The sequence below is a fragment of the Psammomys obesus genome, unplaced genomic scaffold (assembly GCF_907164565.1).
Source record: "Psammomys obesus unplaced genomic scaffold, mPsaObe1.curated_primary_1811, whole genome shotgun sequence".
NCBI classification, from domain to species: domain Eukaryota; kingdom Metazoa; phylum Chordata; class Mammalia; order Rodentia; family Muridae; genus Psammomys; species Psammomys obesus.
In genome coordinates, this window is record NW_026596085.1 from 14,155,107 (window position 1) to 14,173,120 (window position 18,014).

General features: G+C 52.4%; 1 protein-coding gene across 1 annotated transcript in view; it reads left to right on the top strand.

The window, feature by feature from the left end:
- Celsr1 (cadherin EGF LAG seven-pass G-type receptor 1) overlaps nucleotides 1–18,014 on the top strand; it is a 130,980-nt gene that overhangs the window by 98,279 nt on the left and 14,687 nt on the right. Inside the window, exons 10-24 of the mRNA XM_055627159.1 lie at nucleotides 333–518; nucleotides 1,432–1,545; nucleotides 2,061–2,235; nucleotides 2,890–3,031; nucleotides 3,314–3,434; nucleotides 5,158–5,341; nucleotides 5,652–5,753; nucleotides 6,576–6,670; nucleotides 7,089–7,298; nucleotides 8,049–8,232; nucleotides 9,624–9,767; nucleotides 11,547–11,751; nucleotides 12,537–12,704; nucleotides 14,783–14,909; nucleotides 17,102–17,302. Of these exons, the coding sequence (XP_055483134.1) occupies nucleotides 333–518; nucleotides 1,432–1,545; nucleotides 2,061–2,235; nucleotides 2,890–3,031; nucleotides 3,314–3,434; nucleotides 5,158–5,341; nucleotides 5,652–5,753; nucleotides 6,576–6,670; nucleotides 7,089–7,298; nucleotides 8,049–8,232; nucleotides 9,624–9,767; nucleotides 11,547–11,751; nucleotides 12,537–12,704; nucleotides 14,783–14,909; nucleotides 17,102–17,302 (2,358 nt within the window). The remainder of the gene's footprint in view (nucleotides 1–332; nucleotides 519–1,431; nucleotides 1,546–2,060; nucleotides 2,236–2,889; nucleotides 3,032–3,313; nucleotides 3,435–5,157; nucleotides 5,342–5,651; nucleotides 5,754–6,575; nucleotides 6,671–7,088; nucleotides 7,299–8,048; nucleotides 8,233–9,623; nucleotides 9,768–11,546; nucleotides 11,752–12,536; nucleotides 12,705–14,782; nucleotides 14,910–17,101; nucleotides 17,303–18,014) is intronic.

An 18,014-nucleotide genomic window follows, 5' to 3' on the forward strand; every position in this document is an offset into this window, starting at 1 on the left:
GTGTGTGTGTGTGTGTGTGTGTGTGTGTGTGTGTGTGTGTGTGTGTGTATTTTCCTTTCTCTTTTGAGATAGTCTCACCATTTAGCCCAGGCTGGCCTGAAACTTGCTATTTAGAATTAGCTGGCCCCAAACTCAGGATCATTCTTGCTGTTCCCCCGAAGCCCTGGTATTACAGACATATATCACCATGCCTGGCTCCTAATGTTTAAGTCCGTTTTTCACTCTGGTGACATGTCCAAGTCTGTTTGCATGTCTGTGTTATTAACTGCAGAATGCTTCCCGCGTTACCGTAACTGCACCAGTCAGTTGGTTTGTCTCTTTCTGCCCTACAGATCCTCAACAGCTACATCCAATTTGAGGTCTCCCACGGCCCCTCCGACGTGGCTTCCATGGAGCTGTCCAAGTCCCGTATAACTGATGGGGAATGGCATCACCTGCTAATAGAACTGAGGAGCGCCAAGGAGGGCAAGGACATCAAGTACCTGGCAGTCATGACCTTGGACTATGGGATGGACCAGGTGAGTTAGCACCTGTGCTCTCCTTGGAATAGTCCCTTCGTCAGCCTATGGGAAAGCACAGTGGTGCTTGGTACGCCAGGTCCTGCAGGGACCCTGTGAGCTTGGAAAAGTACTGGTTGGCATCCCTGGGTTTGGCTGTCCCTCTCCGTGTTTGATGAGAACCCTTCTGTAGTCTGGAGTTGGGCTCTGCCTACCTGGGTCTCCCATCGTGGTGCTGTGGGCACCTTTGCAGGGCTTTTCCTCTTGGTGAGGCTACTTTGAGCAGCATCTCATTGTGCAGCCCTGTGCCACTGCCCAGGTAGAGGTACCAATTGCACCTTTCCCGGAAAGGGGGTTAGTGAATAGACAAGACGCAGGACCCAGAGGGGTCAGAAGACACAGACACACATCTGTTCTGAGTGGTAGCTGTCTTCAGACAGCACCCTCAGAATGCTCACTGAACCAGACTGGTTTCTGCAGTTCCCAGCCAGAGGGCATGGCACATGGCAGAAGATGCCCATACACTGAGGGAATTATGAAGTGATCCATCGTGATTCACAAACTTGCCTTGCTTTTCTCAGTGTACATGGCTGTTGAGTGCTGGAGCTTGGAGCCCCCTGAGACCAAATTCCCATCATGGGACCGCATGGTCCCCACTCTCTGCCTGCTTACTCAGCTCTTTCTCTTAACATGGCTCTTTTAGTTCTATGCCCATTATGGGGCATGAGGGCTGCCCGTGTCTTCCCCATGGCCACCTGGATCCCATGCCCAATGTGCTATCCACAGTCAACCTGCCTTCCTCCTGAAGGCCAAGTGTGGTCAGCCATTCTTTGGAGGCTCTAGGGAGGCGCCTTCATGTCCTTCTGCTTTAGCCTTTAGCACATTCCAGCCATTGGAAAGGTGTCCCCAGAGACTCCCTGTTCTCTCCACATAGAGCACGGTGCAGATCGGGAACCAGCTTCCTGGGTTGAAGATGCGGACTATCGTCATCGGAGGTGTGTCTGAGGACAAGGTGTCTGTGCGCCATGGTTTCCGAGGCTGTATGCAGGTATGGTGGGCACGGGACTGCATTTTCACTGGCCGGCTCAGGCCTCCACCCCTGCAGTACGGCTCTTTACTTAGTCTTTAATGAAGTCTTTAATGATCCATCTAGTAGGCACCCCAAACCGTATCTCATGTTTCCTGCTCAGTCTTCCCCCACAGCTCCTCTTATGGCAAGGATCTAACCCCCACACCCCCCTGCCTTCAGCTTCTTGCTTCTGCCATAACAACCTGGTCCAGCTTCCCATCCACACAGGTGTCTCACAACTGCCACAGGAGCAGCTCATCCATGTCCCACTCACAGGCCCCTGCAGTGTCCACAACCCACACATCTCTCTGCTGCTGGCCATGCTGTCTGTCCCAACATGGCCCATGTCTCCAGCCTCCAGGCTATGGGGATAAGAAGAGCCGCTCAGCTTGGGAGACAATTTGGGGCTCTCTTAACTTCCCCTTGCCCTCTGGGGTTCCTCCAGTCCTACCACTCTGGGACTGAGTCCAGCTGCCCCTGCTTTTTAAATGCAGGGCGTGAGGATGGGGGAGACATCTACCAACATTGCCACCCTGAACATGAAGGACGCCCTCAAGGTCAGGGTAAAGGACGGCTGTGACGTGGAGGACCCATGTGCCTCAAGCCCCTGCCCTCCACACAGCCGCTGCCATGACACCTGGGATAGCTACTCCTGCATCTGTGACAGAGGTGGGGCCTTCATTTCGGACACCGTAAGAAAGGAGGTGTTGATGGCTACAGCCCATCTGGGGAAACTGATTTGGGGTGTCAGCTACCCTGGTCGAATCAGTGAGACTGCAGGGGTCCTGAGCTGTTTTATAAGATGTAGCCTCTCTGCCACGCACTCAACCCCTATAATCTTAGCACTTGGGAGGCCATGGCACTTGCTACAAGTTTGAGGCCAGTCTGGGCTGCATAGTGAGTTCTGGGCTAGCCTGGGCTGTAGAGGTCTCCCTACTCCCCTCAGAAAGCAGAGGGCCTTTTCTACCGGAAACAGACTCTCTTGGTTTTTCTTTCTCAGCCTTGGGAACATTCAGGACTTAGGGCAATCAGTAGTGTAAAGTGACACATTTTTCAAAGCTACGCATTCACTGCTCACCCTTGAATTTGGTGGCTGGGGGAACACTGATAGCTCCCTTTCCCATGTGTCTGGAATGACCAGGACCCTTCATCCAGCCCTCCCCTGGCCTGGGCAGGTTGGCCTCCATGTTTTCCTAGTCTGTCTCCTGTGACCTGGAGGCAAAGCTTCTGCTCCCTTCTGCAGAGGGTTAGGAAACTCCGGCTTCGGGAGTGGGATGCAGGAGGAACGTTGATGCAGAGGTAACGCCGGCCCTGTCCCCACAGGGTACTTTGGGAAAAAGTGTGTGGACGCATGTCTCCTGAACCCCTGCAAGCATGTGGCGGCCTGTGTGCGCTCCCCCAACACCCCTCGAGGCTACTCATGTGAATGCGGCCCCGGCCACTACGGGCAGTACTGTGAGAACAAGTAAGGGAGCCTGTGGCCCTGCCTTGTGACCCTCTGTTCCCATTTCCCCTGACTCATCTCCTCCAGGGAGTCACAAACAGGTGCCATCCCACCCTGTCCCTTCTGTCTGTGCCATACGAGCCCGGGGCCCTCACTGGGCTTCTCATGTGTGTCTTCAAGATAGACGAAAAGACAGACCAAAACATATTTCACAGCATTTTTGGGGAGAGAGCCTGACTTGGTATGTGGAGTTAGGGATATGGATGTAAAACTTCTTCATTTGTTATCTTACTTTCCCATCAGAGTCGACCTTCCATGCCCCAAAGGCTGGTGGGGGAACCCGGTGTGTGGCCCCTGTCACTGTGCCGTCAGTCAAGGCTTTGACCCCGACTGCAACAAGACCAATGGCCAATGCCAGTGCAAGGTGAGGTGTCAGCAGCCCGTCCCCACCCACCTCAGACTTGAGCCCAGCAAGCTGGCCATGCATTCACAGTCCTACATACAAACATGGGTCTACACACATGGACAGATGTGCCTGTATGGATATCATACACTTCCCTACACACACACATCCACCTGTAGTCCTGTGCATTCCCCTGTGAGCACACACATCTGTGCGCATTCCCACCTGTACACACAGATACACACTCACCCACACACTCATGCATATAAACGTTGGATTCTACTGGGTGGTGGTGGCGCACACCTTTCATCCCAATACTCGGGAGCAGAGGCAGGTGGATCTCTGTGAGTTCAAGGCCAGCCTAGTCTACACAGAGAGTTCCAGGACAACCAAGGCTACACAGAGAAACCCTGTCTTGAAACCCAAGATAAACAAACAAATATTGGGTTATTGACCTGTGCTCTTGTAAACACTCCAGGGCTCCTTACATCTAAACTGGTTCAGACTTGTCCCACCATGGGATCCAGAAGCCACTGTCATCTTTCTTCAGCCCCACTGGCACTCAGTGACTATTGAGTTTTTAAAATCTTGGGGGCAGGGGAGAAGGCTCGGAAGGTAGAACTTACACATTCAGCATTGTGCCCTGGATTTGATCCCCAAGTACCCCCACCCAAGCATTACACACAAGCCATACACACAGCATGGGACACCTGGTCTTGAAGCCTCTGAACATGCTCCCGTGGGCTTAGCTGTAGTTGTGGGAAGCCCCAAACCCCCTCAACCGCAGGGACCTTCAGAGTTACCATTGGAGGATTGCCACTGAGCTTGAGGCTAGCGGAAGTCACCCACCCAGTAAGGGACGTACTGTCAAGAGGATAGGGTGATAACCCAGGAAAGGCAGTTGTCACCATGGGCTCTCTGTGATGTTTCCCTAGTGTCAGTCTTGCCTTGAGTGCTCCAGAGTGAGTCCAACAGTGAAACAGGCCTTGTGCCTTGAAATGCTCTGAAGTGTCAAGTTGAAATGAATGTGGCTCAGGCCTGATCATGCTTGCTTGCAGGCAGAGGGGCACCTAGCATCCATAGGTGGCAAGAGGAAGGACAAAGCATGTATGCAGCATTCTGGAGGGCAGGCAGGTGGTAATGCCTACATCTTTTTCTCCTCAAAACTTAAAAGCCGGCAGGCAAGACGGCTCAGCTTGTAGAGCCACTTGTACACCGGTCTGATTCAGCCTGCTGTCTCACAAGGCAGCAGGCATGAAGAACCCTACAATGGTCCTTTAACCTCCCCCCCACTAATGTATCCCCCACCCCCTCTACACACATTTTTTTTTAAGTTCGTGAAAGTGTTTAGTTAAGATGTGGTACTAGACACTGTAATTCCAGCACTCAGGAGGCTAGGACAGAAGGATCATGAGTTCAAAGCCAACCTGGGCTGTGAAGGAATTCCCTGTATGGGGAAAAAAAAATTGTCTTTAAGGCTTCAGAATAATTCTGAATAGAGAATTCTGAATAGTTCTCACAAGAAGCCTAAGAAAAGGGTTTTATTACATGTATTTATGTATTATGTGCGTGTGGATGTGTATATCACGATGTGCATGGGGCAGTCAGAGGACAACTGTAGGGACAATTCTCCCCCTCCGTCTTTCTCTAGCTTCTGAGGATCCAACTCAGTTGACCAGGCTTGTGTGGCAAGCGCCTCTACCCACTGAGCCATCTCACCGGCCCCCGCCTGTGACTTTTACAGGAGAATTACTACAAGCCCCCAGCCCAGGATGCCTGCCTTCCCTGCAGCTGCTTCCCCCACGGCTCCCACAGCCGTGCCTGCGACATGGACACCGGGCAGTGTGCCTGCAAGCCTGGGGTCATCGGCCGCCAGTGCAATCGCTGTGACAACCCTTTTGCTGAGGTCACCTCACTCGGCTGTGAAGGTCTGTTGGTTGTCCCTTGACCCCTTTCTGGTCACACTGCAGAGCAGACACTGGCATGGTTTACGTGTGTCCACCAGCATGTACACGTTTGTTTCTGCATACCCCTGGGGCTTGGGAAATCCTGACAGCCTTTATTCTGAGTTCCCTTGGCCTTCTAGAAACCTGGTCTTCCTGAGGTGCCAGGCCAGACTTGTTCTAATGTGCACGGTGATTGGAAGGTGCTGGGGTCACTCTCGTTGGGAGCCTCTTGTGGGTGGAGCGTAGGACTGGCGCATGAGCTGGGCTGAATATCTTCTTCTTCTGTCCCCAGTGATCTACAATGGGTGTCCCAGAGCATTTGAGGCTGGCATTTGGTGGCCACAGACAAAATTTGGGCAGCCAGCAGCGGTGCCATGTCCCAAAGGGTCAGTAGGTAAGTCTTGTGCCCGGGTTGTCCTTTGGATAGGCAGCCAGACTGACGCAAGCTTTTTTTTTCCTGGGCAGGTGGCCCGGGCATCGGAGCTGGTGAATGTCCACGTTGAAAGAATGTCGTGGGCTAGAGTGGTAGCACTATGGTTAAGAGCGTCTAGAAGAGCTGGGCTCCATTCCCAGAACCTATGTGGTGGCTCAAACCATCTGTAACTCCAGTTTCAGGGGATCTCAAGCTCTTCTTCTGGCCTCCCTGGGTGCCGGCCATGCCTATGCTGGTCACGCGCAGACATGCATGCAGACAAAACACTCATACACATTAAATTTAACTTTAAAATGTGTCATTAAGGAATGTGTTGGGAGAAACAACATAGCTTTTCCCTCAGTAGCAAGAGGCAGAGCATAACAGATGAAAACAGCCCGTGACTCATCTCTTTCCACCTGGGTGCTGGGGCTTTGCCCCTCTCCAAGTGGGACCTTGACGAATCGCCTTATTGTTTATGGCATTCGTTCTCTGTGAAACGGCGAGCAATGGTGTCTGTTCTGTCTCCAACAAGCCCTGTGTAGAGAACATCGGCGTTGGCTCCTTGTCTCACAGATTTGCCCATACCCCAATGCGTGCTTGTAGTGAAGGGCCTGCCTTTAACTGTCAGAGCAGCTCAGAGGTGGATTCCGGCAGAGAAGATGAGAGCTGTGTTGGTCCCGTCCTGTGGCCTGTGAACTTGGCTGACACAGCCCCCACCTGGATCCTCACCCGCATATATATATTCAGGTGGAAGCATCACTAGGTGCCGCCCCACAGTCTGAGCATCCTTCTGTTCCCAAGGTAACGCAGTCCGACACTGCAGCGGGGAGAAGGGCTGGCTTCCCCCAGAGCTCTTCAACTGCACCTCAGGTTCCTTTGTGGATCTCAAGGCCGTGGTAGGTAGCCTCGGGGAGGTGCCTCCAGGGTATGTAATGGGGACATTGCATTTGGGTCTGGCATGACTCCTGAAAGGCCGTGAGTCTGGAGGCAGGTGGGGAAGGGGCAACATTGGGGCTTCAGAGGCCAAGGGGCCAGGCCTAGAGTCAGACTGACTTTAAGTAAGTAGGTTTTGTCCCCTCAGAGTCTGGTTCTGAGTCCTCACTGTCACCAAACTCAGAATTTGCTTCCACCCATTCTTGCCCAGCGGGCCTGCCCTTTTCTTGTTACCTCTGTCAACTCAGATTGGTTTCTGGGTTTGGGGATCTTTGAAGTACTATCAAGAATACCAAAAAGTAGAGAATTACTTAATTGGATGAGAAAGGTCAAAACAGCTGAGGTCCGTTTGCGAACATCGCCATTTCCTTTTTGTCCCAGAACGAGAAGCTGAGCCGCAACGAGACAAGAATGGACGGGGACAGGTCCTTGCGGCTGGCAAAGGCACTGAGGAATGCCACACGGCACAATGGCACACTCTTTGGCAATGACGTGCGCACGGCCTACCAGCTGTTGGCCCGCATCCTGCAGCATGAGAGCCACCAACACGGCTTTGACTTGGCAGCCACTCGAGAGGCTAATTTCCATGAGGTAAGAGGAGGGTGATCCTGCCTGAACCTAGTGCGAAGCAAGAGCTGTGGGGTCAGGAGCTGGGCTCAGCTGGTGAGGTGTGGGATGGGGTCCCATGAAGGTGCCTCTTCATTTCAGGTGAGGCATTCTCTTGGAAGTGTTGTGGACAGGCAAGGGCAGACCACGGTCTCCGTAACAGCAACAAATGCTGACAGTCAGAGACCTTTCAGTAGGCCAAGTGTTCTTAGTGGTGTGTATTTTAGCCTTGCATATTGTCTTACCACTGAGGCACGTGGAGCTTGTGTTTGGCTTTCCTGAGGGCACAGTTTGAGAATGGCAGAGCCTAGCGATAGGCTCTTCAGCCTGCTACGTTCCAGATCATTTAAGTCCCACACCCCACACTATGCTCAACACTTTCACATAAATCCTGGAGTGCCTTATGTGAAATGTATGTGAATGTGGGCCATCACTCATCCAGTCCTGGCCACACCCTGCTTCCTAGTACACCATGGTTCCTTTCCCTGGTTTACCTGTGTGGCCCAGGCCTAAAATGAGGGGGCAGCCCTGCCAGTTTTCCTCCTTAGTGTCTGGGCATGTGTGTGAGACCCCAGCAGTATGCCCTCCTGGCAGAGCCTCTAATAACTTTAGCCCTGCTCTCTTGTCCCAGCCCAGTCCTGGTCAGTTAATGTCTGAATGGAAGCTTTGCTCCATCTCAGGACCAGGAGTCTAAGAGCCAGAAACTGAATACCATCTGTCTGTCTGTCTGTCCAGGATGTTGTCCACACTGGCAGCGCCCTCCTGGCCCCGGCGACACAGGCAGCGTGGGAACAGATCCAGCGAAGTGAGGGGGGCGCCGCAGAGCTGCTGAGGCACTTCGAGGCGTACTTCAGCAATGTGGCACGAAACGTGAAGAGGACCTATCTGAGGCCTTTTGTCATCGTCACCGCCAACATGAGTATGGACTGAGCTGTGGGAGGGCGGAACCCCAGGGGCTTTGGGCATGCTGTCCAAACGCTGACCCCTAGCAGTGAAGTGGGTGGAGACACAGTCTCAGCCTAGGCACCCTGTGGAGAAGAGAGCAAGCAGCTCTAGCCTCTGGCTTCTTGTCTATGAAGTGGGAGGAGGTGCCCAATTCAAAAGACATCCACAATTGCCGGTGATGTCATTCCTGTGGAGGTGTCACCCTGGGGTCTTTCAGACACCCTGGTTTGGGATTCCCCACGGTGCACCGTGCCAGGGGACAATATGTCCCCTCCCCCATTCACCACAGATGAAAGTGCATGTGGGAGGGGCCTTTGGGGTGGAGGTGTAGGCTTTTCCACCCTGGGAAAAGCAGTCAATACTGTTAACACCGATGGCCCCTGTTACCTCAAATTCTAGTATACACTGCTCTAGGGTTGGGATTTAGCAGTCCTGACTCCTTCAAGGCAGAGACAACCCCATGTTGGTAAAATTAGTCCCCAACCTGACCAGACAAAGCTGGCAAGAAGGCCCCAAGTCCCCGGGAATCTCCATTCCACGGACAGAGTTCCTCTAACTCTGTGTGGGGCCAGCAACACTGCTGATTTTGACCTCAGCGATCCCCTACCTCTCACCACAGGCTTTTCTTCCTGCCCCTCACTCCTACCGGTAGCTTTAGGGGCACCGTCCTGGGAGGGAGTCTTTTTTTTTTTTTTTTATGTAGCTGAGGCCATCCTGGAACTCACTATGTAGACCAGGCTAACCTCAAACACAGAAAGCTGCCTGCCTCTGCCTCCCACATGCTGGGATTAAAAGCATGCACCGCTATGCCCAGCTGCTAGCAGGGAGTCTTAAACTCGGCAGGGTGCTATGAGGAGACCCCTAGCACGTATAGGCGTAACTCTACCTCCATGTCAGAGTGATGTGGCCAGCACCAGCTGAAGGATAGCTTGACTGTGTGTCCCGTTGGGGGCCTGCAGGTGTTTCTACAAGGCAGAGAGCAAACAGCATGCTGCTGAGCTTGCTCGGAGTCAACTGTGGCTATTCCACCAAGTCCGTTTCTGTCACCACCACCCAGGAAGGCTGCAGAGGGATGACGTGGCTCGGGGAGCGGAGTCAGCACAGTACCTCTCACATTTGTGTTGTGGCTGGCCTTGCCCCTCATATCTCACCCCACCAGAGCCATGCAAGGCAGTGCCAGGTGCCACCAAAGAATGCCAGAGCGCCACACTCTGCCTTGTGTCCCCCTTGGGTGTCCCACTGTGCGCCTTTCAGTAGGTTCCCTCCTAGAGACAGGGGCCACTGCTGAAACAGTAGTTACTGTTTCAATAGCGTGGGTTTGAGAAAGCTCTAACATTCGGGAGTGAGTCGAGGGATTGTCCCCAGTTCTTGCAGTTGACATCTTCGACAAGCTTAACTTCACCGGTGCCCAGGTGCCAAGGTTCGAGGACATTCAGGAAGAGTTCCCAAGGGAGTTGGAGTCCTCCGTGTCCTTCCCCGCTGACACCTTCAAACCACCAGAGAAAAAAGGTGAAGCCACCTAGATGCCCCTTGTTGCCTTGGGAGTCCCCACCCTTTCAGGAGGAAGTGACCCTCTAAACGAGTCCCGAGTGAGCCGTGGGGCAAGAAGGCTCGAGTGATGTTCAGGTGTCTTTATAAGTACTGTGAGAGGTTCTCACGGATGTAGGACCAAGCTTCGTCCGGGCCCCACCTTCCAGACTGTTCAGTTGGAGCTCCCCCATGTGTGTGCTAACGTGTTTGTCACAGCTGAGCATGGAAGTGATTGTGTGGTGTGTGAGCTTAAGAGCATTAGCGAGGATTGTTGTTTGCTTGCACTCAAGTATGCATATACTCAATGTATGTGTGGCTGTGTACATTCCTGAGGTGTGTATGTGTGTTCTGTGTGTATGCATGGATATGCTGCATATATATTCAGTATGTGTATGTGAATGTTAATGAGCATATGTATGTATATTCAGGATGTATATATTCACATATATTAATGCTCATGTATGTGTATATTTAGAATGTTTGTATTTGTATATATGTAAATTTGTACGTATGTAAATTTGTAAATATGCATATGGACGTGTGCATATTCAGTATGTGGTGTATGTGCATATATTAGTGTGACCACGTGTGTCTATTTGGTATGTGTGTGTATGTAGATATGTATATATGTTCATACTGCAGGTGTGCATGTATCTGTTCTATGTGTTTATGTGTGTATTCGGTATGCATGTTTTCATATCCTGCATGCACATGAACATTCTCTGCATGCACCTGTTCATTGCCTACATTGTGCACAGGCACACTATTCCTATGTGTGTGTACAGGAGTCTCTCCCTCAGCATCGTCACCTAGAGGAGGACTCTGCCCCTGTGTCACCTATCTGTGTCTGAGGCGTGGCTCAGGGAGACCCAGTGTGCCAAGGAACGCTCCCATGGGGGGAATCCCATACGGTCCAATCCGCAGTTCCCCACAGCTGCAGAAGCGCTAGGGTTGGTCAGCACAGCACCACACACCCGGTTGTCCTCTGATAAGTGGGCGGTTGGGAGCCTCACTCAGGCCTGGAGTAGGCCCATCCCTACCACACCCTGATCCAGGAAACATGACATCTCTTTCTCTGTCCCCCCCCCCCCGCCCCCCACTGAGCCCAGGAGCTGGGACAGGCACACCCACACCAGTCTCCTACACCATCTCTGCTTTGTGAGTGGCAAGACATTGTAGGCTTGGGCACCCCAGACATGTCCTTATGTGGGGTTATGTACACCGGCCTCTCTCATGGACAGCTGAAAATGCTCAGCGTGAGCTAAGAAAGCACAGGGCACAGAACCCTTGTAGACAGAAGGCCCCCATCTCCTCTTGCGTCTCCCGGCATTGCTCCTAGTGCATCCAAAGAACCACCTGCCACGTGACATCTTTGTTCCTTTAGGCACCCCATCCTGACGTGTTTTGCTGTATCCCCAGTGCCTCGTCCCCTTCTCCCCCTGCTCCTCAGCCCTTCCTCTTGTGGACATGAAACTAACCGCTGCTTACTAAAAACTCCAACCCCAGTGGCCACTGTGCCACTTTCTGTCTGGGAGTTTGAATATTCTGTGCACTCATTTTTCAGATCTGTAGCAAGTTCTTCTAACGCATGCCCGAAGGTAGATTTGGGCTTGCCAGGCCAAATTTGGGCTGCTACCGTGTGGCCTCAGAGGAGACTCCATGTTAGTTTCCATCTGCCAACTTTAAGGGCATAGAAATAGCGTGGTAGCTAGCACAAGCTCCTGCCCTGAGTCCTCACGCTCTGTTCTCAAATTGCAGAAGGCCCCACGGTGAGGCTTGCCAACCGGAGGGCTGGCCCGCTGACAGCCCAACCAGAGCCCAGGACTGAGAGAGAGACCTCATTCGGCAGACAGAGGAGACACCCCAATGACCCCGGCCAATTTGCCGTTGCCCTGGTCATCATTTACCGGACCCTGGGTCAGCTGCTGCCTGAACACTATGACCCCGACCATCGCAGCCTCCGGTGAGGCCTGGGTGCAGGGACCGGGGGGGGGGGGGGGGCATGCTCCCCAGCATCATGAGGTCTCCAGAAGTCCAAGTCCTGATCACCCGCTGTCACCCACAATAGCATTATGCCATGACCCCTGGCCTGCTGTGACTGCCAAGGAGGGGTTCTGTGTCTGCCATGGTACTGTGCCCTGGGATGGCCATGCCCTTTGCCTTAGTTCACCCTCGCACTTATATCCACATGTTCCCTTCGTTTGCACCACCTTGTGCCTCCAGGGGCCTCCGTTTTGTCCTCCACTCCACACCCAAAGGCATAGGTGATCCCCATAGGTGCATCTGTGCTCCGCAGGCCCAGTTCCCAGGGCCCCTCAGCCAGTGTGCTGGACAGGACATGTTGCCCCTGGACAGAAAGCTGTACACTGGCCATGCTTCTCAGCTACTGTAGCTACTGTACTAAACCGGGTGCTTCCTTGTGCCCCAGTCCTTGTTCTTGGCATCACATGTTGAGACCGGTGACTGGGTTCCAGGCTCTGGTCACAGAGCTACTGCTCAGTGTCACTACTATGTGATGGCCTCTGGGGTCTTGCAGAGACACACTTGCCCCTTAGTTTCTAAAGCCCCTCTTCCCTGGAGGTGACAAGTCTCCCTGCACTCTGAGAATACCAACAGTGCAACCCTCCCGAGACCAGGCCTGTGTCTCGGTTGCTCATTTGACCGTGTCCTCATAGTGTCTGGACTCAGGTTCTCATGGAATGTGAAGTCATCATGTTTTATCCCCATGATCTTCCCTCTCGGCCACAGACTGCCTAACCGGCCCATCATCAACACCCCAGTGGTGAGTGCTATGGTGTACAGCGAGGGGACCCCGCTCCCCAGTTCCCTGCAGAGGCCTGTCCTGGTGGAGTTTGCCCTGTTGGAGACCGAGGAGCGCAGCAAGCCTGTCTGTGTGTTTTGGAACCACTCCCTTGAGTAAGTGAGACACCCCCCGCCAAGGGCCTGCAAGCAACCTCTGCTGTGGGAGCCCTGTATTTGTATGGGAGGGCCTTGCCGAGGTCAGATGGCTCAGCTGGCAGAATGAAGACCATGAAGGCCGTGTTTCCTGGTCTCTTACTACTCCCCTTCCAGGTTTAACAAAACAGGAGGCTCCTTCCTTTCCCCCCCCCCCCAGGAGTTTCAATGTACACAGCACAAAGCCATGTGTACATTGAGGAATTATTCATAGCCTCATGGAGAAACATAGACCTATACACACACACAGAGAAGATCTGCACACATGATATAGACATGGTCCATGTGCAAGGATATGTAGATACATACATGCATGCACATCCAGGCAGGGCAGGTACACAGGTGCACACAGAACACTCATGCAGAAACAGGCAGGTACACACATAAGCATCCCCTCCCCCGAAAAGGCCGTGGCGGAGATGGGCTGCTCACCTACAGAGCACCTGCAGTACGGTGGTCAACGTGAGCACCTGTTTCTCTGCCAGGCAAGGCCACTTGCAGGATATGGGACTCAGAGACGAGCCCATGCAGAGAAGTGGCGGTGTTGGTCCCAGGCTGTCCCTCTGCAGCAGGGTTCGTTTGGCCTGTTTCAGGAGCCATCAGAGAGAAGCCAAGAATGACCAGATTCGTGATGTGTGCACCTGCAGTCAAGGAAGGGAGGTGGTTGATTTAAAAATATGTAAGATGTCATTCCCCTGTGCCCTGTGCACTAGACTCCAAGGCTGGTGGCCTGTCTGTGGCTAAAGCCAGGGGCCATTTGTCTTTTTTAGCTGCAGGAGTCATGTGAGGTATTGGGCTTTCACTTCCTTGCCTCGCTCTTAGGTCTTATATGGGTTGCCCTCACCCACAGGCTGGAATGAGGAAATGCTGGAGTAGCCCCTGTCATGGCTTGGCACACGCTTTCCTCATCACAAGGAGCCTGGGATTCAGGGCATCAGAGCCCAGATGTAGAGCTCTCTGCATGCCTAAAGCTGGGCCTGAATGCCGTGTATCTGTAAATTCCTACCACAGGGACATTTCCCACAATATGGTTCCCCACAACTGAAAGAAGAGCTACCACATGAGTCTGTGCTAGGTGCCTGGGCACGTGCTCAGGCAAGAACATTCATCTTCTCTGTCTCTGTACTTTCCAGTTTATAAGTGAAGCTCATTGAATCCAGGGTATAATAGATCTTTGGCTCACAAAGGAGAGAGTGAAGGGAAGCGTTGGTGTCTGGTGCATGGGCCCCACGGCTGCCAGGCATGGCTGTCTGTCCCTGGCTATTTGTTTGAATCATGGCAATTAGCAGTGGCTCTAGTGATCTGCCTCCTGCTTTGTATTGCTACCATTATCCCCAGAACTGAACGCTCCTGGCAAGTGTGGCAACCGTCACACCCCATTTTACAGATGAGTAAACTGAGGATCAGAAGGATTACAGAACTTTCCCAGAGCCGCAGAGGGCAGGGCCCTTGCAACAACTTGTTATTTGGGGCTTTCCAGCAGGGGAACAAGAGCACTAATTGGGGCCTGGCTTCCAGGCGGCTCCTGTAAAACATTGTGCAGTGCGAACATGAAAGTGGACAATGGGGAGATGAGGCCTCATTGTTGAGGCCATCGAGGCTCCCAGGATGGCTGGTGAACACAGTGGCTGTCTCAGCCTTGGCTCCTGCCTCTCTTTGGAGTTTTCTGTATCTGGCACACAACCTTTGAACTTCAGAGGCGCTCATGAGAGCCTGAACCAGCTATGAAAGGAAAAGAAAAGCTTTTACACGGTACCAGCTGCTTGTGAGGGCTGTGTCCTCGGTGACAGTAGCCATGGCCCTCACCCTCAGTGTGGTGAGGAAGGTGAAAGGCTCAGGCCGAGAGCAGAGAGTGAGACTGTGAGACTCTCACAGGTGAGACTCTCACGGTGCCTGTTCTCTGCACTTGGCCATTCCTTCCCAACCATATCCAGTGATGTCAGGACAGCCTCAGAGACCCTGGGGCTGGGTGAAGGTAGCTTCCTGGCTTTCTCAGTGGTACAAAGAACAGACTCACTCTCTTCTCCTCTCCTCCACAGCATCGGTGGGACTGGAGGGTGGTCAGCCAAGGGCTGTGAGCTACTGTCAAGGAACAGGACCCACGTCACATGCCAGTGTAGCCGCTCGGCCAGCTGCGCGGTGCTCATGGACATTTCCAGACGTGAGGTGCGCATTTTACCACCACCCACCCCTTGTAGAGCCAGGGAAGTAATCCCAGTAACCGGAATTGGTAACTGAAAGCCCCGTCCCCAACTCACCCTCCCTCCCAAGGCCTCCATTTTTCCTTGTATGTTGAGCAAATCAGATGTGCTCATTGAAAGCTGTGTTCTAGCAACTGTTCGAAGAGGTCTATGAGGAAACTTGGAAGAGGTTTTAGGGGCCAGTGAGATGGCTCAGTAGGTAAAGGGGCCTGATGACCTGAGTCCCACCCTTAGGGTCCCCGTTGTGGAAGGAGAGAACCAACTCCTGCAAATTGTCCCATGGCCTCCACACATACACTGTGGCATTCATTTGCACACATGCGCACGCGCACACACGCACACACACACACACACACACACACACACACACAAAGATACATCAATAAATGTAAAAATTTTAAAAATTACATGGCCTGTAATCCCAATACCTGAGAGGCTCAACAGCAGGATTGCTGCAAGTTCAAGTTCAACTAGAGCTTCAGCGTGAGACCCTGCCTAGGAAAACAAGTAAACAAAAGCTTTCTCCAGGAGCCCAGGTTATAGAGCTGTTAGTAGAGGTGTTCAATGGTGCGTTAGGGTTTCTATTGCTATGATGAAACACCATAGGCAAAATGAACTTGGAGAGGAAAGGGTTTATTTTGGTTTATGGTTCCACATCACAGTCCATCATCAAAGGAAGTCAAGATAGGATCTCAAACAGGGCAAGAACCTGGAGGCAGGAACTGATGCAGAGGCCATGGAGGAGTGCTGCTTACTGGCTTGCTCAGCCTGCTTTCTTATAGAATCCAGGACCCTCAGCCCAGGGATGGCGCCACCCACTGTGGGCTGGGCCCTTATGCATAAATTATTAATCAAGAAAATTCCACAGACTCGCTAATAGGGCACTTACCTAATTAAGATTTTTCTCTTTCCAGATCTGTCTAGGTTTGTGTTAACTTGACAAAAAATCAACCAGCATGGTAACTAAACCTAACCTTGGGCTCAGAAGCTTCTAGAATGTTATCTCCTCTCAGGGCAGGGCCCCTCAGCCATGCTAGATCATGCTGCCTCTATACCCAGTTTGAATACAGGTCTCTCAGGCCACACACTGCCCCAAGGACAAAGGTGTGAATATAGGAAGTCAATGACAGAATGATACCTTTAATATCTTAAACAGCTTGAGAATGTGAGCCAGCCATTGTGTTATTGTTGCCTGGAGAATACTAGGCCCTGAGCAGCCATGGTGCAGAGTTCTATGTCACCGCCTCCTGGAAGGGGCTGGATCACCTGTACCCCAAATGCCAAAACTCTGAGGACTCTGAGCCACACTAAACACATGCCTGGAGACTCAGTCTCCAGTGCTCAATCTCATGTCTATTTTACCTGGATTTTTAAGAAAAAGACACATTAGTCACCCTCAGTTGCAGGAGACCATATGCTGAGGGTGAGAATGACGCGCCAGCTGCAGGATTCTGCTGCCAAAGATGACTGTCTAGTCTCCTGAGTTACCAGAGCTGAAGTTTCAGCCTGTCTAGCCAGACCACAGAGGGAGCCTAGGCTCTCAACATCTGTACCTTCCTTGTACCCACTCTCCTCCTGGGTAGTCTGAGGACCATGTGAAATAACACAACCATGGATGGGCGAAGAGTCCCTACCATATATTAAATAAGCAGGAGAGGCACTGTGTCACAAGTTACCCAGTCTCCTGTAACAGTCACAGTCTGCTGTGACTGCTGTGGGGGAGGGGTGAGCAGTACTCCTGGGGACAGGTAGGGTTTGCATAATCCAGCTCAGGATTGGGAATGACTTTCTCAGTCACTCCTGACTATAGGATTTATGTGGGAGGGTTAAAAAAAAGTTTTTGAGGAAGGGTCTCATTATGTAGACCATATTGGCCTTGAACTCACGGAAATCTATCTGCCTCTCCAGTGCTGGGATTAAATGTGTGTGCCACACTGGCTAAAATATATATCACACGGGCTGATCGCATTGGCACATCCCCCTGTTGGGCAGCCAGCACCATCACTCATCCATCCCCAGAGCTTGCTCCACCCCAAACTAGTCACCTGTTCCCCTCCCGCTCTTGGATGTCTAATATCCATCACAGTATTTTGTCTGTGTTGTTCTAACGTCCATCGGAGCCAGCTCCTTACTTCTCTTTAACCAACCCCCCTGCAGCATGGGGAGGTTCTGCCTCTGAAGATCATCACCTATGCCGCCCTGTCCTTGTCCCTGGTGGCCCTCCTGGTGGCCTTCGTCCTGCTCTCCCTCGTCCGGACACTGCGCTCCAACCTGCACAGCATCCACAAGAACCTCATTGGGGCGCTGTTCTTCTCCCAGCTCATCTTCATGGTCGGGATCAACCAGACCGAGAACCCGGTGAGCCCGCTGTCCTCGGCCTGCCACAGGCTACCCTGATGCTGTCACTTGGGCACACTGTCACATGGGTGTGCTCTCAGTCACCCTGGAGCAGTGGAAGAGTCCTGCCTGTGAGGGTGTCGTGTCAAGAAACCTCTGGTTGGAGGCCAAAACTTTGTGACCTGTGGAGACCTCCCTCCAAAGGCCACATACACAGCGATCCTCACCCTCTCGACGTAGGTACTAGGCATTTCATAGGTGTTCTGGTTCTGTTTCTTGCTGTGAGAACCCTGACAAAAAGCAACTTATTAGGTTCATGACTCCAGGTCATGGTTGGTCATTGTGAGGAAGCTGAGTCAGAGACTCAGGGCTGCTGCTAGTCATTTCACATCCAAGAGCAGAGAGAGAATAAATGGGTGCATGTCTAGTGTTCAGCTATATTTCTCTATTCTTACATAATCCAAGGCCCTCTGACTAGGGAATGATGCCACCCACTGTGGGCTAGGTCTTTTCCCATCCGTTAACAGTCAAGGTAATCCCCCACACACATGCTCACAGCCCTACCTGATCTCGACAGTCCCTCATTGAGACTGCTTTCCCAGGTGATTCTAGCTTGTGTCAAGTTGGCAATTAGAATTAACCATCAAGGTGTTATAGTTATGTGCTAAATCCCAGAGTCCTGAGGGCTACAGTAGAGGATAGTGATGCACAGATTTCCCCATTCCTCTGTTCT